At 39.4% G+C, this 25,406-nt stretch overlaps 1 protein-coding gene across 1 annotated transcript in view; it reads left to right on the forward strand.

Annotated features, from left to right (window-relative positions):
* CDKAL1 (CDK5 regulatory subunit associated protein 1 like 1) overlaps positions 1–25,406 on the forward strand; it is a 426,979-nt gene that overhangs the window by 320,433 nt on the left and 81,140 nt on the right. Inside the window, exon 13 of the mRNA XM_055800231.1 lies at positions 11,619–11,681. Within this exon, the coding sequence (XP_055656206.1) occupies positions 11,619–11,681 (63 nt within the window). The remainder of the gene's footprint in view (positions 1–11,618; positions 11,682–25,406) is intronic.

Here is a 25,406-nt window from a genome sequence, read left to right on the forward strand (position 1 = left end):
TGCAGAAAGCCTCACAAGCCATCAAGATAGCTATGATTTCTCTTATCTGCGAGCCCAGTTGTTCTCTGATGGGATTCATTCTGATTGATGTAGCTGTTGCTCAGTGGCAACTCAGTGTCGGTCCTTTGTGTTACTTTCTGGATGCTTACAAATATTTTTGCATATTTTCCTCCCTATTTTTCCAGGAACTATATAAACTGACTGACCTATGAAAACCTGGTTTCTCCTTTTTCCTTGTTTTAAAGATGGCCAAAATGTTTGACAGCGTTTATGTTCTATCTTTAAAGCTACCACAGTGCTGGCCGTTTGGTGTGCAGCCAGCTGGGGGTTTGTGCGATGAATTCAAAGGCAGGTAATTACCTGTGAGCAGGCTTTCTGTGGTTAGGCAAAGCTGCTAAACAGAATTTTACAAATGTTTAAAGACAGTTTTATTTTAGAGCTAGATTCAGCTCAGGTTGAAACCACTTGAAGTTACTTGACCAGGTGCTGAAATGAAAATCTGTTTTTGTTGTTGTGGGAGGTGGTTGAGCACCCCATGGGTTTTAAAATAGGTTGTACCCTTTTGGCAAGCTGTAAATGATCTGCCTACGGAGCTGCTGAAAATTCAGTTCGTAGCTGAATCTGGGGAATGAGTTATATTGCACAGTCACGGCTGGGGTGTGCGGAGTCAGACCCTGAGAAAGGAGAAGAATATTTTGACTCCAGCCTGGAGCCATGGCGCTTAAGTCTTGCACTGGGGTACTTCAGGCACCTGGTAGAAGAGAAATCTTATGTTTTCACAGAGCATAAATGTCTCACTTAAGAAGGAAAGTCGAAATTCAAAGCTAGACTGGAAATACACTTAGGAAAGCAAGTTGGTGTTCTACTTTTTTGAATTTTGCTTCGTTTTTACATCAGAAACTCATTGGAATGAAAATTACCAACAGCTTCCTCATAAACTTCATACAAATTCAGTTTGAAAATTGGAGCATCTTTAAGTAAATGTATGGCTATGGGTTCGATCTAGACCATGTTGTTAAGAAAAAGAATTAATGGACACTGGAAAATAAAATGTGGAAAATATGCATGTGGAGGAAGAGGCAGAGTTCTTTCTAAAGACTGTCAAGCCAGAAATAGTTACAGAATTTGCAAGGATTCTGAAACCTTCACCACTGTAATATAATTTTATGGGTTGATACTTGTAGCCATGTATAGTCCACGTTGACCATCCAGTATTAAAAAAAAAAATTACTTTTAGGAAAGTGTAGTCCTGTGAGATTTGTAGCGGCCATGAGCATTCATTATCCATCCTCCTTCCCCTGTGAGTAAGTCTGGAAACCCTGATTGAATTCTGAGACTTTAAATGCCAGGAAGCTGAAATAGCATCAGGAGCCTTGTATACTGCATACTCCTGTGCTGAAGAGAAGGAAGGTACTCTCTACAGATAAGGTGGAATAATCTCTAATTTTAAGGGAGAAAACAATTTTTACTTCCCATATAAACATATATTTGATCAGCATCTGAGGGAAATTTCTCCCTTCACTATAAATTTTTTTCTCAGAAAAATTCAAAAGTCAAAAAAATGGCAATGTAATTTAGTGAAAGGAGTTTAGTGGTGTCATGGAGGGTTTTTTTCTTTTTTTTTTTTGTAGGCTTTTGTGGTTTAGCATCCATTACAATTGCTTATAAAAATACAGCAGAGTATATCACTCTTCTGTTTTTCCTACCTTAACTTAGTTCATTGAAATTTTCAAGATTGTACATATAGTTCTTCAAAAGAAGTTTACATAGCATCAGGGTAAACTTAATGCATAAATTTATTTTACTTCTGTTACATTTAAATCACACTATAAACTGCATGAATACACACATACGTGGAGTATATTGGAAGCCACTGCCATTAATTACAAGGACTGAAGCAGTAAGTCAGATGTCTTGAGGGCAATAAAAGCTGGAAATTGTGGGGTTTTTTTTTCCTTTACCAGTGATCATGAATTATGTACTCTGAGCTGGGGTTTCAAGTCAGAACGTTACAAGCAGTTTTAAGGACTGTTTTGTAAATTCCCTCTTCCCTGATAGGGAATTGAAGTGAGGGAGAGAGAGAAACAAAAATTTCTTTGAACACCTTTTACTCATTGAGCCATTAGTAGAACCAAGCCGTTATTGTGAAAAGCAGGTGACTTTGCACAACACGTGGGTTCAGTCCCCGGCATTCTCTCGCCCGCTCAGCTGGGGAGGGTCAGCCGGGGGCTGCGGTGCGGGTGCTCGGAAAGTCCCTCAGAGGGCTCGTTGTTCCTTTAGGTATAAATGTGATCCTGCCGGCTGCATCAGCGTGTAGGAGTCACCACCCTCTGGGATGTGGTCCAAGCCTCTGTCGTTGATCGTGATGGCCTTGGGCAGCTGGGACAGACTGCTGTTGTCCGGAGTTTGTTAGTGATTGCAGATCCAGCATGAGTACAGATCTTCAGAGCTTTTCCTTGGGAAATTTTCGTATAGCGTATTCGTTTTCAGCAGGCAATGTTACTGTCTTTGACCTGCTGTTTTCTGTTAAAGCTCCGTGCAAATCCATAGGTGCCTGTACAGCTCGTTCACGCAAGCTCATACAGAAGGGACCTCCGGGGCAACTGGCTGCCACATTCATGTATTCTTTCTCCATCAGTCCTCTTCATTGGCTTATAATGAGGTGGAGGAACCATGGAAGAAGTTTTAACTGTGTCTTGCTGTAACTTGTATTAAAGTTAGGTAACTCCTGTAATACTGGAACATTTTCTCTTCTTGAATTCAGAATTGTCATGCACTTGATGAACGAGTCTGCTCAGAGCTGGAAACTGCGCCAGCAGCTCTAGACATAAGGGAGTGTTGCCCATAATGTAATCCCTGAACTCGGATGTATGCAGCACAACAGAAAGACCTATTACTTTAAAAAAAACACCACCACAACACCAAAATCCTTGGCTTGGGCAATTCCAGACTTCCTCAAATGAGAGCGTGGTTTAGATTTAATAGTTTGTGACTTAACACAGATAGCAAATTAATTTGTATCACGGAGGTGACTAAGCTTTTCCATCATTTGCAAATCACGTGGCATTTATGATGGCCCATAAAACGTGTTTTGGAAGAAGAGGGCACTGAAATATCCTGGGGTGGGTTCTTGGTGACCCTTTCTTGAACTTCAGCTGTCTTTGATAATCCAAGTACACTCCTTCAAAGCCGTCACAGTCAATCAGGTCACTCAGTGCTTTGGAACTCGTATCTTCAGCTGTTTTCACTGCTGTGCCTGCACCTCCAGTCATTGAGCTAAACGTCCATGTGAAGCCTGGACTTGCTGCAAGACTGGCAACAGCGTGGAGAACTGAGCAGCAGATTAAGTTAAATCCATAAGGGCTGTTTTTGTATGTCTGCTGAATTGGTGTTATGTGGACCCGCAAGCAGTCTCCCCCACACAGCAGGCACTTGAGCACTGTTTACTGCTCACTGTACCACACTGTACCTTCGGGAGCACTTCTGCTCTTGTTCTTTCCAGGATGTTGGAAAACCTGGTCCTTTAAGGGTTGCTGTTGTGCAATACAGCGCACAGATACCTCGCTAGATTATGAAAAGGAAAAGAGAGCATTGCAGACAGGTCAGTCCTGGACATATATATGCAAGCCCATATGTGTCCTGGGCTTAACATACATATATAAATTACATTTAATTACTGAGATGTACTTTGCAGTTCATTCTGGTTTATGTTATTGTGTAACTGGGTGCAATAACAACATATATTCAAAATCAGTCTGCCAGTCATGACCAATCGCTTTATTTCTGATTTCATGTCAATCGCATCTGAAGTATGGCCGATACCTCAGGGCAAGTTTCCGTCAGATACTTTTGTTCTACAAAATCTTTTTGAGCTAAACGGTCTTCCCAATCAGTCACAGTGACATCCCTAGAAAATACCCACCTCATATAGATTATGGAAGTTCAGTGTGAATGTCAGACATAAAAATCTTCCAGAAGTAAGACAGAGCACTTATAAACTATCCCAAATTTAAGGACCCTCAAGATGAACGAGTGTTGAAGGGCTGCTTTGAAATTAACAGTTTCTTTGTGAAAGTCTTCAGGATAAATTTTGCATGATTTATCCTCTGCTAAGGGGGAGGTTTTATTATGAAAAATGACAGGAATAACAAACATTAATCCTAAACTAAATCAGAGAGCTCAAATGTACCAGAAGAAATAGAATTCTGTAATATTTGTAAAATACATGAGTCTGAAGAGTCTGTATTACATAGCTGAAAGTATATGGGAGGTAAAAAGAAATTGCAATGCCCGTGGCTTAATTGAAAATGGGCAATTTCTTCCTTCCAGAAATTATTTTCAAATAAGTTGACAGATGATCTGATGAAGATTGTATGCTGGCTTTCTGAAACTGTTTGTATTTTCCCATAGTAAGAATCTCTACTTGAACTGTAAGATACACGAAACTGTGACTATTTGTGTTGCCATAATCCTGAAGACAGGCTCATTTATTGCTTGTGATCATCTTCTAGATTAGTATGATTAGGAAATGTGCATGAAGTTTTATATATTTCCCTCTTTCAGGTGAAAAAACAGATTGCATGGACTCCTGAAACTTTGTTTTAAACTTTTTAGAAAGAGTTGCTGAGTATACAAAAGACTAAAGAGTATACAAAATATGAATTATGAATGTATAGTCCTGTTGTTAATTGGAGTTGGAAAAAAATATCTGCCATCCTGGGACATCAAGGTAGACTGCTGAGTATAACACATTGCACACTTAATGACGTTTTCCATGGATGGATCAAAAATTATTAAAATGTAATTTCTTAAATCAAGCCAAATAATGAAATACAAATGTGTCAATAGTTAAAGCAGAACAGTGAGTCTATTTTAACATAGTAATTCTTGTAGGTTAAGTCAAAAAGACTAGCTAATCCCCTGGTGGTTTTGTGTGCTTTGTTAGAGATGTGATCAGAAGGGTCAGTAGAAGCGAGTGAGCAGGGGGAGCAGAAAACTTGTCAAGCCTGTGTTGCCACTTCTGCCCTTTCAGACCTTGCAGGGCACAGAGGCAAGAGCGTAATGAACACCAGCGATGATTTTATCAAAAAATCTGGCTGCGGCACAATGGGTTTTTTTCAGTATCGTTTCTGAAAGGGTGATGCACCAAATAACTCAAGGTCAAAGAGAATGGTTCACTGGTTTCTGATCGCTTTTTTAAGAATTGTTTTACAGAACAAAAAGCAATCTGTAAACTTTGATAACGTGGCAGTTTCGGTGGCTTGGCTTGTGTCTGTGTGGTGGTTATGGGTACCTAGGTTTAAGGCTTTATGCATTGCATCTCCAAGCAAAGGGTTTAGATGTACCTTGGCTGGAGTAGTCACTACATCTCTGTCTGGTGTTTTTCCAAGTAACTCTTTGGAGTATAAAGTTAGAGCAGTCGATGTCTTTAGATAGGGTGCTCCCAACTCCAAGGCCTTGGTTTTGAGATCACAGCCATAACATGGGAGGGGAAAAGGGCAAAGCTGTGTTATTGCTCAGCAAACACACGTTACCGAGGTTAGAGGATGCCATACACAAAATGCATTAGAGGGGCTGTTTCAGAAAAGAAAGTTCCAGTCTCAAGGTTTTTGCTCTTGCAAGCATCAGTTGTAAGATGCAACGCTGCAGCCTCCATGCTTTTGGAAATGCCGGGGAAGAAAACTGTGAAAATACTTGCAAAGCTGCTTCTTTCTTCTCCCAAAGTCTGTCCCACTTGCAGTTAAATTCTACCTTGGCTCACAAAGTTTATTGTGGTTTTAACTCTTAAGTTATGCAACCTATTAGCTATTACACAAGCAGTAGATGTGGTTTTCCAGACTTGTTTGAAAGAAGGACAGTGCCGCAGTTGGGTGTTAGCAGGCTCAGGTGTGTGAGAAGCTTTACAAGATCCAAGTTAAATATAGTTCCTGTGGCAACGTGATTTTTTAGTTCTGATCAGCTGTATGTAAAAGAGGAATAGGGGAGACAATGGTAGGTGAAGGAACAGAACCAAAATAAAGGCATTCATCTGGTTTCCTTGACGTAAGTTAATGTTCACTGCGATCGTGGAGGAGAAGAATAATATTTGCACAGAAACAGATATGGGTCCCTCTTACTGAAGGCAGCTCTGTATATTGGAGGGATTATAAATGATGGAAACAGAAGAACAAAAGCAGGAGAACTTTGCTGATGATATATGGAGGCTGACACTTTCAATGGAACTGGTAGAATCTGCAGATCTGTCATGGTATTAGGCTGGAATGATTAAGAGTTTGAATGTTGAAAGTAGACTTTTTAAACTGAAAGTCATGTCTGAAGGAAACCAGTGATACCCACATACTGGGAAGTAATTTTGCCCCTTTTATTCAGAGATGAAAAACTGTGGGTATTCCATTTAAGCTGCTTCTAAGCAGTTGGTAATAAAATTATCTTGGTGATGTTGTAATTCTGCTTCACAATAAACATTGTAGACCTGCAATATCATGCTTGAAAGGAAAACAAACAAGTTTCAGGCTACATTAATATCATCTGAAAGATGGGTAATTATCACCTGCGTTTCAAAAGAGTATCACCAGAGAAGTGCAATGTACATGTGTAAGCCTACGATGTCTAGTATTTGGTATAGTTATTTCATTTCTAAATTTACTTTTCTAAAATATTTTCTGTTTCTAAAAATTTATTGTTAGGACACCGTTACCTTTACCCTATTTTCACACCATTGCTGGCAAAACCAAAATAATTTTAAGTTCAGCTTTATTTTTCTGAAGTAGTCAACACAAAGTTCTATGCTGCTTAACTAGTGCAGAAAATATTTTAAATAATTTTAGAGATTAATCCAGTATGGGGTTTTTTCGTTTGGTGATTTGGTTTTTGGTTTTATTTTGGTTGGTTTTGGTTTTTTTTTTCATTCTACCTATTTGTTCTTTAAATGATATTTCCTGGTGTAGGATAATGATCCGTGTTTTAGTCCACTTAAAGCATTAGAAAATGATTAATTATTGCTAAAAATCAATGCACAATAAAAATTAGTAATAACACCGAGGTCACTAACTCTTGGCTTTAATGATTTATAATTTCAGATGTGTTCTAAAAGGATCCTGTATTGTTACTGCACTTTAAGCATATAATATGCATCTCAGCTGACCAGTGCTCCTTTAAATAATTGCAGTAGTTAAAAATAAGACCTCAAAAATCTGAGGCCCAGAAAATGGGAGACAGCGGAAGGAACTATTTAGAGCAAAGTATGTGTTACTTGTATGTATGCTTACAGGGCTGGGGAAATAATGAAATTATGGTAATGTGGTGTTTCCTCACTCCTAACACTGTCTATGTATGTTGTGTACAAAACATCATTAGCTGGTTCTTATTTTTATAAGGGCATGTTGAACATTACCTGTCTTTTGAGACACAATTAATTACTTGTATTTTAGTAACAAGCTTGAAATAATTCACTTAGAAAAGTATTGCTTTACTTAAGGAAACCCTTCCATCCTGGCATACTTACGGTACATGCATATATGATTTTACAGAACTTAGCTCAGTCCTGTAGCAGCACTTTAATCCATTCTTCATCAGGATTTCACATACTTTTCCAGCTAAAGATAGAAATGAAAAGTGTCTCCGTTGTATCATCCATATAATGTGGCATGTTTAAAACTTACTGAAACAGAAAAGTGAAAAGTTGTTTTTACAGTCATATGCATATATTTAGTGGTCCACATTAGCATAGTATCTGAATGTGTCTCTTTAAAAAACCTCATCTCCCTGAACTTCTTTCTTTAAGCACTACAAACTGAGGACTGTGGGTTTAAAATTTAAATCCCTGCCTGGCTGAGTTGTCAGAATTTTGTAATGTAAAAAAATCTCTGCCCCTGCAAAGCATGCGCATGCACACACATACGCATACGTACATATGTGCAAATAGGGACCTAATTTAAAAATTAGGGACCCGTATGTGCAATTATGGACCCGTTGTAAATGTGGGGGGATCTGGCAGTGCTCCCACAGAGTCCCAGCATGGGGACAGCCGTGCCCGGCAGCGATGCGGGCAGCACCCCCCACCCAGGGCAAGCCCTTCCTTCGGCAGTCACAGGGTGCTGCTCCGCGGGTCCCCGGGTGGCCTGTAACTAGTGCTTTACAAAACCCCCACCGCTGGCTGCAGCGCACGAGTGGGAGATTGCGCACAGTTCTCAGAGTGAGGCTTTGCTGGTCTTGTTAGTCAGAGGAGATTTATCTCCAGATACGTGACTCTGTCCTGTTGGCAAACCAATACTGGAAAAAAATTGTGGAGGAGTAGTGTAACCTTGGCTTGTTACGTGTCAAATACTCTTACACCAAAATTATATACAGCCAGGCTAAGTAAGAGTATTGCAAGTAGCCTGCTGCCAAGAGTAACTTGGTTTAAGGAAATGTTCTGTGGTCACTGAACATAAGCTGTATCAATATACGGCAAGCCTGAGAGAAGTATGGAAAGAAGCTACAGGTCTGATGCTGCTATAGTCCTTTCATTGCTGGAAATGCTCGGTGCTGGTTTGCATGGTGACTTTGGAAAGACTTCTGATTTTTTTTTCAGAAACCTAAATACATCTTGTGCAGATCTGTGAGGATGCTGGAAAGCAATCCCACTGCTGGACGTGGAACAGTACGGTGGGACAGCACGTTTGCCTAAGTTCAGGCAGGGGTTTTTCAGTGTCTTTTTACCATGTGATTTTGACAGTATTATTGGTACAGAGCAGAGGAATGGGGAGTAAAAACACTAAAGGGAAAGAGCAGGAAGGCAGGGGGAAGAAAAATATTTTGGTATTGGTCAAAAGAGTACTTGAAAGGGCTGTTGGACTAAGCTGAGGAAGGAGAAACAGGAGTGTGAAGCTACGTCAAGGAAAGAATTTCTGGAGAGATGCATGTAAGTAGGGAGTTTAGGGACTAGAACGGTCCATCGGGGGCAATAAAGGAGAAGGAGTTTGGGGCTTAGTTCCCTTTGTCGCATCTAGCATGGGGTGGCCTGCTTTACTCTTGTGCTTTACACTGCTTAGAGGGGGGCAGGAATCGTGCCTGTTCTTCATGTAGGAACATCCTGTTCGTACTGTGTGGCTAACACCTGCTGTAGGAGTTGAAGGGTTGACCGTTACAGAAGCATTAACTGTTTGTCCTTTTCTTAGTCTTTGTGTTTCGACATGTTTTATATTTCTGGAGTTTAGAGGTCGGAGTTAAGCTGAACTCGGTTTTCTAGAAAGGCGCCAATTATCACTAAGTAACCTTAACCCTGTGCTTAAGACATCTTTGTCTCCGTGTATTCAGAGTTCCTACAAAGTAGTCAAAGCTGTTTAGATTTAGAACATGTAACATGAATTTAGCATATGTGGCATCCTGGGAATTTTGGGGCAGCATTTTTTCCTGTGTTTCATTCCATGTTCTTTGGTGTCGTGAATTTCCAGCACTTCCCTAGTCAGGAGCATTTTGGTTTTGTACAAAAAGCAAAACTTCTACCTTTTGTGGAAAGGTAGGAAAGAAACCATAATTCCCTATAATAAAAAGTGGAAGGCTGTGTCAATGTGTTATGTCACAGAAGCCGTCTTCATTCTTCACCTTGTCTCGCTGAGTGTGTAAATAGCATTTGGGCCAGTCTGGGGGTGGAGGACAGGATTTCTGTCATACAGTTTTACTGAGTGTTATTAAAGCTATTGCAATAAAAATACTCCAAAGCACTTGGTGTGCATTCAAAATGGATGCAAGAGAAATAGTCTTTGGTAAGAAAAAGCAAGAATTAGACTTTTTCTGGATTTTGTGGTTTTTGTTTTTTTTCCCCTAGAAAGGTTAGTGGAGGTCTCCAAATTCCAAGCTAATTTTTTTTGGTCTGCTTCTTGCATGATTCTACATTAAATTATGTTTTTAAGCAGCCTTTTTAATAGTCACTTTCATATCTCTCTTGTATTTATTATTGCATTTCTCCAAATCCTTTTTCTATTATTTTAAGCACTTTCACTGTGTATGACTGTACTACCAGGAAATAAGTCATTTCAGGGTGGTGATGGAATTTGGGTTGTGCAGCCTGATGCTTTTATTTGTGTGGGTTTTTTCCCCATTGGAAACAAAAGAGGTAATAATTGAGGTTAGAAGGTGAAAGTTCCTCTACTAAGGGAGATCGGAGATCTTTCCTTTTGCAAAAGCACATTCGACTGCCGAGAAAGTCTGTACCAACAGAAATGTCTTTTTTAATATCACTTCTGTTCATTTTAAAGCCCCTTAGTAAACTCAGCGAAACAAGCCCTGTTAGGTGTTAGGTATGGTAGTTGGATAGAATTGTCTAGGGCAGAAGTAACCTTCTCATCCTGAAGCTAAAATCTGCCATTCTTGTTTAAAGAGGGGTAGTGAGTAAAAAATCATTTTCTTGACTCTTTAGAGGTCATAACTGAAACACAGTTAGGGACCTCACAGAAGTAATAACATTAATCTGATACCTTTAATGACTCAGAAATACCCAGCTGTCATGAATTTGTACCAGCAAGTAAAGTTATAGCTTTTATGACCAAGTTGCTGCATCTGAGCATTTCACTGAAAACAAAAACGGTGTAAAGAAAGGAAATATAGTTAGTTTTGCATAATCAGAAATTACTAAATTGTCCTGTAGTTTCCAGAAGTTAAGAAAAACACTGCAGTCACACAGCTGTCTATTTAGATCTTGGCATGCTGGAAACATCAACAGATCCTACCAGTTCAGTTGGAAAACTACTTTTGTAGAAATGATGGCTAAAATAAGAGAGTGGTACAGACCACAAGCAAAGAGTCCTTGTCATTGTTGTCCCCTTTACACATTTTTCAACACACAGTGCTTCGCCTTCCCGAGCTATAAGTCGGCATCAAATTTGACATGATAAAACTTTAAACTTACTTGTGACTCACCCCTGCATTAAAGATGAAGGGTGTTTTTCTCCTCTCCCTGCCCCCCCCTCCGTAGGCTGCAGCTGAGAGAGTCTATTTAACGTGCTGAAATCACTGCAAGCTCTTTCATTGATTTCAGTAGAGGCTGGATTAAGCAGGTTTTGTCTTTGAACTTTGCTTTTAACAGAAGGAGGGTTTTTTTTTCCTTTGCCTTAGCATTAAGTGGCATACCACCTATTAATTCGCCACAATCAAGGCAATGGTAGTATTAGCATCAAAAGAAATGGAAAAATAATAAATGGTGATTCTCTAAACTGACTTCCTTTAAACCTAACCTGCTGTAAAGCAAGGCTGCATGTACATGCTGGAATACGGGACAAGTCTTTGCAAGATTGGAGCCTAATCTTCAAGTTTTGTTATCTGTATTCCAAGACATTATTTATGATTTATTGTGCAGAAATTAAAACAAATCTGAATTGTTTACGCATTCCACTGATGTTCCATAGATTAGTGTTTATTATTTATTAAGGATATTTTCTTGACATTGTTAATATATATGTTAATAATTTCCTGTGATATTTAATATCCCTAATCTGCATACACTGCTCTTCATACCTACAGTTCCATTAACAAAGCGGGGAGAGAATCTGTTTGTACCTGCATATACAGCTTTTAAAATTAGTAGGCTCTTTTTCCTTTAATTTTTCTAATACACTTTATTTATTAATACTGCTTTTCAGAAAAAACAGAGAACAAAGGACCTGTCCCAGCTGTTTCATTCATACAATCCATATGATCATAAGGTAAGAAAAAAAATACACTACGTATGTTTGTTGTTTAGAATAATTCCAGACATTGGTGATAACTATATATTATGTTTAATGCATAAATGAGGGGAAATGACAAAATTGAAAGCGCCATGGTTTTTGTGTTACTTAAATTATGCTGTCCTCTAGATGTGTCTTTGTTTCTTCAAGCCAAGCTGGAAAAGCTGCATTTTCTGATTTGTGAAACCAATGACTCACATTAACCTCACAGAAGTATAATTTATAGACTGACACTAAATCCTGCGAAGTGACCATATGCGGTGTCGCATTACCCTCTTTTTTTCTGTCTCTTTAGAAATCACGTTACCATTGAGTCTGTTGCTTAGCCGGTTGTGTCAATTAGGCCCTGAGATACATGATACTAATGAATTATCTATTGATTCTGGAAGCATCATTGGAAGAGGCTGCTTTGTTGACAGCCTGGTGGTTGTCTGATGGAAGAAGAAATATACATCATCGTTATAACTTGATCCTTATTTGTAAAGTCTGGGAACCCTCATAAAAAACAAAACAAAACAAAAAAACCCAACCAAACACCCCACACACCCCCCACCCCAACTTCTTTATTGTATCCCATACTGTAGGGTAAGAAAAAGTCACTTTCCTAAAGACATTGCAATGTCAAATAAAAACCTAAAGCTGTTACAAGACGATTTTGGAGAACCAGGAGGCAGAGATCACAGCGTTTCTGTGCTGTAACTATGTCGTGGGGGGTTGTAGACATCATGCAAAAGAGAGCATTAAGCAGCAGACTGAAGGAGAGTTAAGTAGGTTTGTAAATATTTTGGGGGAGTTCCTCCCAACTTGGATGCATATGTGTTTGCGTTTGGTTTTTTTAAGCAAATGTACTAAATCCTTTAACAATTTGTCAGCAGCAGGAGATGATTGGTTTTACTGCTTGTTTTGCAAAGCGTGTGATTTTGCAAGTATCCATTTCAGAAAAGAAAAATTTGAAACATTTTTGTTTGTTTATTTAGACATTTCATAGGAAGGATCTGAACTCTACCCCTTCTTTTGCTGGCCATGTACCAAAAATGGCTATACACTGGAAAAATTAGCTAGGTTTTGTATTTGGGGGAAGAAGGTGACAGAAGTGTGTATGTATGGGCACCTGTGTCTGAGTATGAGCGTGTGTGTGTGTATGTGTGTGTAATCGCACATATATCTGTGAGAAATAAATTGTGTAAATATTAATGGGTTACATTTCTCAGGCAGGTTGTAACTGTGAGAGTTCCATAGTTATCAGTAACTTGGAAATTAAAAAAAAACACGTTTCAAACAGTAGGTATATTCTATATTTTTAATATTTATATATCATTTCAAGTTAAATCCGTAACTTCAGAGTGGTTTTTTATGCCTAGACCTACCATGACAAAGATTGGTAAAGCAGATATTAAAGGCCTGTGAAAACTGAAAAACGTGAAGAATAAGGAAATCGGGGGTGGCAAGGTTTTGAACAGGATCATTGCTTTTTTGAGTTGAAGCATTTTATGGTAAATGTAATAGTAAGTCAATTAAGATCTAATAAGGAGAAGCAACTGATAAACCAGAAGCTTTGATATTCCTCTCCGTGTCTAAATTCTTCTGTGCCAAACACTTTTTATTCATAGTACAAGGAAATTCCATTATTCTTTTATTAGCACTTTTAATGGAGCTTGGCCATTTGTAACTCCTGCTGCCTTCCTGCTCATATCCTTTGTGGCATTATATCAAAGTATCCTCAAATGATTTTGGCTTCAGTTGTGAAGGCTTGTGCACTCTTTACAAATTAGTCATCAGGCAATGTGGAATTGAATATAAATGCTTAGATATATTCCCTTTTGATCTTTGTTTTAGGACCTTTAATAAATTATTAAAAGTAGCACAATTGTTTGATGAGTGATTTTTGAAGCTCCACTCTTTTGCTACTTCCAAGCACATTCTGCGTATGTATCTGAGAGTAAAACGGGGGGGGGGAAGGACAAGGAAAGTATATTAAAAAGGTGATCTTTCCTTATTTTCCATTTGACAGTGAAAGTTTTTCTTCTGCTACTTACTATTTGTAGTGGCTGCAACAAACTCATTGCAGATTTCTTGTCCTGTGCTTTTAATTTCCACCTCCACTGTCAATTTCACAATTGTTGCAGTCCAGGGGAGGGCTTTTATTTTTTTCCATTAACTCTAGCATAATCAACATTAGTTGAAAATACAGTTATTTCAAGTGGAGGTCTGTGTTAGCTTTAATTCTGTTTGGTCTGATGTATGTGGCGGAAGGGTTAATTTTTGGGGGTGGTGGTTTGCTATTTTGTAGATTATTTTCAGCAAGCATAAAAAGGAGATTTTACGATGACTTTGTGGAAGTGTTGGTGATGCAGGATCACAGCACAAATGACTTGAATTACTGGCCTCCAGGATTCTTAGCTGGTTGATTAAAAGGTTTTGTTCTGAGAACCTTTTTAAGGTAGAAAAGATAATGTTAAAGGCTATGTTGGACCTTGGTTTAAAACAGATATAAAAAGGAAGCTCGTGAACCACGGTGGCTGGAACAGGGCTGTCTACAGAGATTGTGTAGTCCTTCATCCTTTGGTGATGGGATTCACTTAGGAAAGAGAAAGATCAATCAGAAAATGTTCATTCTTCCAAGTTTTTGCTTCAGTCACTAAACCAGAAAGTGGTGTTTGGATGGAGTAGCTACACTAACCTCATTACTATTTATGCTTGGTCAGGAGACCAATACCTGTTAGAAATGGTTGCTATTCCTGGAAATTTTACCTTCAGTATATATTTGCCTAGGTAGTGTAAGCTACTGCATCCTGCAAGATGTTTTAAATGTTTGTGGTTCTGCATTCCCAGGTGAAAAGCCAGCTCTTTTGTGGAGGGGGAAAGCAAGGATTTGCTTTTCCTTCTACTTCCAGGTGTGGAGTCTTATCCTGTATCTAGTGATATATTCACTTAATTCAGCAGGAGAGGGAGCAGAGCATTTAAATCCTTCTATGCTGAAGGGATGGAAAAGTGGGAGGTAATTCTGCCCTGTGGATAACAGGGGAGGAGCAGTTACGCCTCTGTATTCTTTAATGCCTAAATATGTATAGGTTACCACCTAGTTGCCCTTCTCACTGTTCAGATGAAACAGTACAACAGCAAATCTCAAAAATTGCCCTTTGGTTGTGTATTTACCCTGTCTGGGGGGGATTTGATCCTGTTCTCTTACACCTAGCATCACCCTAGTTCTAACACAGCCTCCGACTACAGGACCTGCGGGTCTTTCAGATACCAGGTCACTGACAGAGCTTGTTGTAGCATCACTCTTGCATGCCTGGCAAATATTTTGAATTCTTAATGTCAGACACACATGAAAAACTCACTTTTCTCAGATTTTCGGTGTTCTTAAAATAAACACACACCACCTAAAATTCATTCTTTCCAAAATGCAACAATTATTTAGGAAATGCTATTGTAGGAAGTGTATTTTGGTTATGAAAAACTGTTCCAGGTGGGTGTTTGCCATTTGTTCAAACTCGCTTCAGTTAGCATGTGTAAAAATGTATAGAACTCTATTTGTAGACGAAGCCATTCCTTGTTCTGAAATTTTTGCTTATTCCTGTGTTTAGGTGGGTTATAGGAGTATATATAGTCTGGCTTTCTTGAGAGTAAGGTTCTGACTGCTGTGTAACTTTTCTCTAGTTAGCAATAGCACAACTCTTTCAACAGTGGCTTATTCTAGGATCATTGGAAAAATCAGAAAAATGACAGCCTCGTAAAGCTGTACCAACAACAGTTTTAGTGATTTAAGATGAAAAATAAGATGTTTGAGAAGTGTTCTTTTTACCTTTGGCTATAATCTGGCCAATGTTGTACTGGCTCATTTAATGAAAGGTTATATTTGCACACGAGTAATTCCAGTTGCATTTTTTTGTGTGTGTACCCGGTGAGGTTCCACATTGCATGCAGCAAGAATTGTATTCTGTCTGCGGTGGATTGTTTAACTCCCTTAGTGTCTCTCTCCCAGAAGATGTTGTGGCCCAGTTTTTTGAAAGCCATTAAGGCAGTTGTGATAGCAGGTTACCTGGTCAAAACAACAGGTTTCAGAAGCTTAATATGAGCTTCAAGATCCAATGTGCAAGTGTCCGAATTTAGCAGCACAGAGCCCTAGTTCCCGTGCTTTTTGCAGAAGTATTCAGCCTAGCCCTGGAGCAGTTGTTTAAAACTATAGTCCTCAATTTATGCTCTGCAAAGGAATGTTTTTACGTAGGGTAAATACGCTCTAGCAGAACTGCTGTTCCTATATCAGAGGATAGCAGAGAGAGACCTTGGGCCAGGTCCACACATGCCTCTGGCAGCATCGTGCTGCTTCAGTGAGAAATCCTCGGAGAGTCATGCTCAATACTCAGCTCTGGACTCGTTTCTGCCTTTTGCAACCTGAATCTCTTGCTCAAGAATAGGGCATGAACTATGAAAAAATAAGGTCATGTCTTACAGCATTAGTGATTTATTTTAGTGTATACTGTGTCCAACCAAGTAAGAAATAAAGTCAATGTTCCTGTGATTTGAAAACAATTTTTTTGAGAGAATTTTTTTCCCCACGTTGAAAATACTCAGGATTAAAAAAATAAATCACTATTTCAAAATGTGCCTCAATACATCCAGTACTACTAAAATATTTTTTAAAATCTTTAAGACTCATGCTTTAAAATGTTCTGTTAATAAGTTCTGAAAATGTTAAAACACTCAAAAAACTAAAACACTGCCTGTGTGATTGGCAAGTTATAGGGACCGTTGTATTGAGACACGATTAAGTGGCACAAAGCTTGCTCTGATTTTGGGGTGGGGGGTGGGGTTGTTTTGGGTTTTTTTTTATTTCCTAGCTCTCAGCCTGGTAAACGATTTCAGGGGGTAGGGGTGATGTCCTGTATTCCATCGGCTTTGGCAAAGGTAGGTGTGTGCATAACTGACTCAAGGAAGATTAATAACAAGATTATGTATGGCTATCTTTAAAGTTAAAGTGCTAATGGCTGCTGTCACAGACTTACCATGATAATTGTTTTCAACCAATTATTTCAAGTGCACGGATTCTTGCTCCAATTTTTAACGGAAAATAAATAATCTAATGTCAGCATGCTTAATCTGTGGTTGTAGGGCACCTTTTTCGTCTGCTGGGTTCTCTAGCTCCTCTGGAGAGTTTGAGGTATGTGTAAGTCAGAAAAATTTAAAAATTATATACTACTCCACATTGCAAGAGGTTCTAATTAATGAGGGGGTGAAGCTGTGTTTTCACAGGAGCCACTCTCAGGCAGGTGGGGTCTCTTTTGGCACTGCCTGTGGAGGCACAGCTGTATGATCCAAGTGGTTTTCATTGATAGAAACAGAAAATATTAGTCGTAGCAAAGCCCAGGCTGTGGTGTTGTTTGGAAATCATCTTGGACACCTGTGTGAAACATGAAGTATCCAAAAGCAAGAGGAAGTCCCAGGTAAGGGGTGAGGGATTGGAGTCAGTTGGCTTCTGGTAGCAAAACCAGTCAAGTCTTGCTCCCCTTCCAGCCCCTGGGCTGCAGCTAGTGCCTCTGGGCAGTGGACGGAGTGGTGGCGGCACCGAGAACCAGCAAAACCGTCTTCAGCGTGGTGAGGGTTGCTTAGTGAAACAGCAGAAACGAGGGAGGTGGGAAGGTAAGCACTGCTGTTGGGACTGGGTTTCCTACCAGTGAGCTGCTTCCTTTCATTTTTTGCCCATGCTCAGGGAAGCTGGACCTTCCGTGCACCCCTCACTAATAAGCAAAACTGAGCAAAAAGAATTCTGATGTCTACTGAAAGACACAATTCTGAAATGCCTGGTGTTGGCTAACTTCCCGACGGCAGGCGTCACCATGCTACTCTGTTAATTAGATCCTGAAAACTTTGGTTTTGAAGGTGTGTCTGCACTGTGGTGTGATGTGATTACGTGAGAGGGCATGTAACTCGAAATGTTGAACACCTGTAGACTTGCAAGTGTTGCTATGAGAGTATTTTCTTAAAAGAAGCTAGTGAAAGACTAAAACATGGTTGCAGCATTAAGCATACTTGAAGGGTGAGATTTACGTCTTTCAGTGATCTGTGCTCGTACCTTTCCAGTAGTTGCTGACCTCCCAGACGTTGCCATCTCCGTTCACAGCCACTGGCATTACCACTAGCATGTTCAAGTCAACCAGGTTTGGATGCTTTTCGGAGTCTGGAAATGGGAAATCTCAGAACTGCTGAAAAGCACAAGCCATCCTTGCTGTTTTTCCTAACGACAGTAATGTTTCTCAGATATTAGCTGTGGTTTGTAAGGTGTGCGTGTGCAGTGGAAGTGTTGTGACTGTCTAGGTTTTACTTTTGAGCCAGAAAAAAAAGAAAGTGAGATACTGTCTCAGCCTTCAGATTTTTTGGGTAATGACTTGGGTATATGATTCTGGAAAATAACAAAAATCCTTTTAACCTGCTTTCCATTTATTCCAGGACCAGCATAGTACTAAATCATAAGATGACTGTGAGGTTGCAATGCCTATGATATAAGCCACAGTCTGAATTTCCTAAAGCAGGTGCTTTGAATTGTTCTTCTGTAAGATGAAAAGGATTTCTGGGTTATTGCTGAAAAGAGACAGAGCCTTTTGCTATCTGCTGCTGCAAAATAGATTTCAGGTTTAATTTAATAGCTCAGATGTCAGATATGACCACGTTTTATGGAAATATTCTTATTGTAACCTACATCCTTTCTCCTCTTTTCCCTTCCCTCGTGTTCAAAACTGCTTTTTAGAGGAGGTTACATAAAGCTGTTTTGTGCACTTGATACGATGTGAGGCTTCAAAGAAGACCACTGAAAGAGAAAAGCAATTTCTGTTTAGAAGAGCGGTGCAGTGGCCTTGTGCTAATGGCACACTTGAACATTACTTGATGACAGTGAAGAAAATCTAATGGCCTGAAAACCTCCTACTTTTTCTTAACTCTTAGCTGCACTAAGTTTATGCCATCTGTAACACAGAGCAAGCTAATATACAGGCAGCTTAGAAATGGCTGTTCGAATACCAGGAATTGATTCAGGGTTTTGTAGAGAATGGAAGAAACAAGGAAAGCAATGCAATGGAAGGGCTTACTTCTCTGCTGAATACACTGTATAGAAAAAGATGTATCTGCTTTGTCTTAATTCTATAGCTGAATTGTTGGGATAAAAGACTTGCAATCTTATTTGAAGTGTATATTGCATCGAAAAAATGGGGGGGGGGGGGGAACACCAACAAACAAACAAACAACCCCAATTGCTGTATTTATTGCTGTAAAACCAATGGGGTTTTTTGTTCTTTTTATTTAACATAGAACCTAAAATATATGCAAACAAGTAGTGTATATGTGCTTAGTGCTTTGGTTAAAACTACTTAATGCTAGTAACTTTTGCTGTAATTGGATATTTAAAGCATCCAACCCTGTCTGATGCTAACTAAATTGTTTGGGATTGTCACCTCAGTTATGAACCAGAAGGGAAGCTTTTCCTGATTTAGGTTAAACAGGTCTTTTTTCTATTGTTTTTAGATGATCTTTCTGAGAAACAATTAACAGTAGTTAAATCATGTTTGCATCTATACACAAAGGTTATGGTCTATGGTGTTGCACAAGCTTAGATGTTGAATGATATTTCACAGGTACTGATGTATCATTGAAATATCTTTACTAATGATCTTGAGAACAGTTTTAAGAAATAAGCTGATGTAATCCACACATACCCCTGTAAAAACATCTATACATATTTTCAGTTAAATAATCATGAAAAGAGTGGTGATTTCCTTCACAGGTTTTCTCCCTCGTACAGCATGCAAAAGCTACCTGGTATAGCAGATTGTCTCAAACAAGTATTTCCTACCTCCAAAAAGAATATGGAAATATAAAATGAGAGGCAAGTTTTATGGTGACATTAAATATCTGTCATATGAATGCAAGTAAAACAAGTTGTTAGATGCACATTAATCCTCTTGTTTTCCAGAGAAAGGAAATAGATATCTTTTGCTGCATGCCTTGTATTGCTTATGTACCTTGTCCATCATTACTGTGGTACTGACACAAAAGTACGATAAAGAAAGGTATTTTAGGTTTTCTAAAATTAGTTGCCAGAAAAACTTGACATCACAAAAAGTGAATGGACCGACTCTGTTAAAATTTCTTTTAAGCTCTTAGTAATCCTGTGTTGGCAATGTGACGTGTAACTCTGTGGTCATTTCAGGTTCAAGTATCTTCTCTTCTCCAATTCCCTAACATCTCATGTCCCCTGTGTCTCTCTGTGGCTGGGCAGTTTGTAGTGGATTTGATCTCCCAGTCATCTTTCACCTTCTCTCATGTTTTTTTCTCCTCCTTCTTTCTTTTTTCTATTGCCATTTACACACACACAAGTTTATTTCTTTTTGTGTAGTCAACCCTCTTTTTTTTCTGTTTCTTCCTACCTACACTGTTCTTTGTGTAATATATTCTCCAAGTATTAACATCATATTCTCTCTCCATTTCCTTTAAGTCACCTGCCCTTTATTTTTTCTTGGCTTTTTTTTTCCTCTTTATCTGTACGGAGCCCCTAAGTCCTACAGCTGTCCTTTGTCATGGCATTACCGAGGCCGTGGGAAGCATCGTTGCTTTCGGCGGGGAATGGCATCAGTGCACCAGGTGTAGCAGGTGCGTGAGCGTGATGTCGTGGGAACGCACCGGCAGAGGCGGCGGCAGAGTTCTTCACTATTCAAGAATTTAAACTTTGCTGTTGACCTCAGTGTTTCTATGACCAAGCTCTTGAGCTTGCTTGCTTTTAATTAATTACATATCCAGAGACCCAGGTATTGGGAACTTCACTGATGGGTGTGGTAAGGAGCTTTACGTTCTGTTCCTATCTTGTCAGTGGAGTACAGTGGTTCATTTTGCTTGTAAAATTGCTCTGCTCTTCCTGTGTCCTTGAATTAATTCAACATGTTATCTAACGTTCTAGATGTTAACCAAGGTGGCATCAATACTTTTATTACCAGGTGAATGTGGGTAATCTTCTGGTACCCAAAATCTTGGGTAAGATGTCTACTCTCTTGCATGGAGTGAACATATTCCATTTATACTTTTCTCCTTTATTTCTGTTTAAAAGCTTGTTTCAATGACCCTTTGATATAAAACTGTGAAGGAGGTGTGTATTTTCTGGCTTCATGTCGGATAATGAGAGTATGGAAATACTGATCTCCTTCTCCTCTCCTTCTGTATAGCCTTACGTGCAGGCACACACACATGCGTGCATGCACACACGAAACCCCATCATCAACAAAAACTGATTTGAGATTGATTGAGGAATTGATCTCGTGTATATCAAGTCAGTCAGGGAAGGATGGGATCACATTTTCCCCCATTTGTAATGAGTCAGCACTGGCTAATTCCATCTTCTGCTGTCATTTAAACTCTTGGAACTAGGCATGCTCTTTGAGTTTTTATTTGGTTGTAGTTTTCTCTTTCTACTGTACCGCACTTAAAGAAGTGAAGAAAGGTTATTTATCATACAGCTGAAAAGGCAACTCTGAGTAAAGTGACCATGTAGAGCTGTGGAGGGAATTTGGGCTTTAGGTTGTTCTACACAGGGACCTTGTTCTGCTGCTGTGTGTCGGCACAGCGCCCTTGGCCACACTCGGCTTCGAAAGGCAGCAGGAGGAAGAGGCTCAAAATGAGCTAGCAAACCATGTGGATTTTGCATCTTTAATCCAGGTGGTTGTCACCTGCTGCAGAGCATCTGTCATAGCTGCACATGGAATTCAGGGTTCTTACAGGTGTGCACTAGGTCTGCCTGTGTCTGAGGGAGGGAGTCGTGATCTTGGGGGAGAAAAGGGTGTTTGTGTGAAGATGGCACTAGAAAAGCATCCTGTGGTTTGCACCAATCGCTCTTCCTTTCTGAGGGCTGCAGGATGAGCACTGAGGGATGCCAGTGCTCAGGTGATTCGGTGTGCATGCTGACAGCAGAACAAGCCACATGCAGCTGAATTACCCCGATGCTGACATATACCTATTCGTGTAAATTGGGGTGGGCTGCGAAACTGCTGACCCTCGTTCAAGGGTGGACTGCTGGGTCAGTAGCCTTTGAGTTCACTCTGCAGTGTAGACATGCCGTGGAGGTTTAGGTCCCAGCTCAGGGCAGACAGCATCTAAACCAGATGATTCGAATTCAGCTGTACTTGAGCTTTAGTGTATCAGAAGGAAGGAGTGGCCCTGCATAGAAAGAGAGGTACAAACCTGGATTTCATTATAAATGCATGTTAACAAAGCATTTTTCATTCCTTAAGTATGACATGTTCTTTGTATTGTTTTTCCTCCTTATTTTGGTATTTTATGAACATAAATTAGTTTTCATCAAAAAAATTATATCCGTCCAAAGGTGGGTAAAATAAATTATCCGCCCTTCCATGCATTTTGTGAGGGAAGGGCTCCTGCTTGAGAAGCTGGTATGACAGCTGTCTTCTTTCGGATTTACTTCATTTCAGATTTTGGCGAGATGCCAACATCAAAAGAAGTCGTCTTTCCAAGAAGCTGTAGCTTCTTCCTGTGATTCTGGAGACTGCCTCTCTTTGATGGCAGTATCTGAACTATAAGAGGTTTGTGAGGCCAATGGCAAATTTGAGGTTTGATATCTCACGATCCATCAAGATAAAAATGGGGGTGAGTTGGGGGGGTTGGGTGTGGTTGTATCTCCTTAAAGGAGCAGGAGCATTACAGTGTCTTTGTGATAAATGTAGCATTTTCTAATATCGCTGAAAGCAGATAAGAGGTTGATCTTTAAAGATGACATCTTAGTTCATATAAATGCTGCTTTAGGTCATGTTTAATTTTTCTTTCACCCGTTCCTGATATGATCGTGCTAGTCATACCTTGCCTCCTAGCCTTATAGAAGAGAAGATGGATATACAAGTGGTTGACAAAGGTCTTTAAAACACAGCATGAGATTTTTTTCCCAAAATGTATTTCTTGGAAACTTGATGTATCTAGCACACACAAGAAGAGAGGTGTTGTGATAAAACACTTCAGGTTGCAAGTACAAGCAGTCATGCTGACAAATCCTTTATTTCATACTGTCATGCTTTTTCCAGACAAAAATACCTGCGTATTCTTACAGCTACTTATTTTCACATCTCCTTTAATATTACTGGCATCGTTTACGAGGCATGTGTATGGCAAATTATGCTTCTTCGTGCCTTTTATTTTTACAAGCTTATTTTTTTATATAAAAGGCCTGCTTCGTACAAAACCTAACAAAACATAAGCCATCGCTGTTTCACATTGCAAACCCCAACCTTGTTTTCCATAGAACATTTGCAGAAAATGTGTATTATAAAACTAAAAATACGAACCATTTGTAAGCCCTGTGTGGGAACAGACATTAAATACCAATTCACGTGTCAGACAGACAGTGGCAGCTGCTTTGTTAATGTATGGCACAATCCCATATTAAATCAAACGACAAGTGCACGGTTTGACAAAGACTGTCATCAGTGCAAACATTATTAAACTCATTAAAGAGCTGGCTTTTAATTTTTTATTTAAAGCACATATATTTGCCTTGCAGAGGCTTGCTCGGTCAGAGCCCACCACAGCAAGCACTGCTTTTCCCGTTTTTTGCTGGCAGAGCCCGGTGTGCCTGGCCGCCCCTCAGGGCAGTGCTGCCGCCGCGGTGGTTACGGCTTCCCCCGCACAGCGCGTGTTGGGCTCTGCGACCAGAAATGCCATCTGAGAGCATGTCGCTCGGGATAGCACTCAGTGGTCTTTTCATTTTGATTGATGGCTCCGGTTTTGCACCATCTGGCTTCTGATAGGCTGCATTAATCATATTCCGAACTAAGAAAATTTAGGCAGGATGTTTTAATAAGTACACATGCGTGGAGAAGAAAGGCACAGGTATAAATGTGTTTGTGTATTTCATTCTATAGGTTCCAGTCGTACAAAAGAGAGCAACAGTCCTGTCATACACTTTGTGTTGAGATAAAGAAGTCCCCACATAAATCTTTACTTACAAATGCCCATATTTCAATTTTATTCCTAGTACTATAACTTTATTTTGCTTTCTAACAGCTGTTTATAGTGACTGCCTTGTGTTGACATTGTTTTTCATTAGCAATAATGGACTTGTCTAAAGTGTTTGAGTTGCATCTCAACTGTTTTAAGTAAATCTTAAAATTTCGCTTTCTGCTGCTTTGGTGATATGCTGAAGTTCCTTGCTTCTTTGTAAACGTAGCTTGAGATAATGGTTTCTGAAGCAGAACATCGTCAGGGTTTCAATTCTGTATGTGTACGACATCTTAAAATTGTATATAAATTCACATCTTGGGGAAAATTTAAGAATCTTAATTATAAACATAATATACGAAGTCAGTAGTCAGCCATGTTGAGGGCTTCTGATAGAGTTTGACAATAGCGTATTCAGGGTATTATGTTGTCAGATTACCAAAATTAGTAGTCTCCCCGTACATATGTGGGAATTAATCAACCATTATGCAGTTGTTAAGTGTTCCAGATTTTCTTTGGTTTTCTAATTTACAAGTAAGCAGTTATCTGTACTCCTTCTTATTAGGTTGCTTTCATTCTGTGAAATTTTACAGTATGACTTCAGGCGAAAATGTGTCCTGTGGTACACCTTGTCCCACTGCAGCCATCAGCTGGATGTTAGGTTTCAGAAGCTACTTAACCTTCGCTGTTTAAATTTCCAAAGACCATGGGATGAGGAGCTGCCCTGGATTCCCTTCCGTGTATGCTGCTAGGTATATAACACTCCATGAAATGGTGGCAGACAGCAGCACTTTATAGTCTTAGTAAAAAGTCCAGTAAGTGCATTTGCTGTATCCCCAAGTCCAGCATTTACTGGTCACACTGGGTGTGCTTTCTTAGGTGTTCCTTACCAATGAAACGGTGTGGAAGTATCACAGCCACCACTTTCTCATTGACAGCTGTAAACTGCATCACTGTGGGGTTTTTTCTGCAAGTTTTTGTTTCTTGATTTGCTTTTACTTTTTTTTTTGCCTTATTTTCTCTCAATTTTCCTCCAATATTCTCATTAACAGAGCTTGCAAGTACTTTGGAATCTTTTTTTTTTGGAAATTTCTTATTCCCTCTTGCTTTGCATGTGAAAATACCCTAAGAATGAGGTACAGAAGAATTCTGAGTATAATTTAGCAGGAAGGTGGAGCAATGTTTGTCCGTAACCCCACCAACAAAAGCAAAACTTCCTCTTCTTGTTTTATTTCTGCCAGCTTGATGATGTCTCTATGTTGAGTAGATGAGGTTTATTTTGAGACACCTGGCATGAATTCTTTATAATTTAAAGCTGTACTTAGGGTTCAAAACTTAACGGTGTGTTAGAAAGTTGTTTGACATACTACAGCAAGGAACAGTTCTTGAGGAAGATTTTAGAAAATTCAATCACTATATTTAATAAAGATATAAAGCTCCTTAAGGTCTTGCACTGTGCAGGTGCTGAGAGCACCCTCACTCACATTTCTTCATTTCCACACCTTTCTGCGAAACTCTGCTTTTTCTGTTGCCTTCCTCTAAAGCCTTCGTGTTTTCTTGTCCATTTATTTTAAAGACAAGGCTTGATTGTTTGTTTACAGTCTCACAGCTTTTTAAAATAGACATCTGTGGTTGAATGAAACATAAATCACCAATAATCTGTCTTAAGTGTAGATGCTGAAAATGAGGATAAAGAAACCCTTCTTCATCATTATT

This window comes from Falco peregrinus, chromosome 3 (assembly GCF_023634155.1).
Source record: "Falco peregrinus isolate bFalPer1 chromosome 3, bFalPer1.pri, whole genome shotgun sequence".
In the NCBI taxonomy this organism is placed as follows: Eukaryota; Metazoa; Chordata; class Aves; order Falconiformes; family Falconidae; genus Falco; species Falco peregrinus.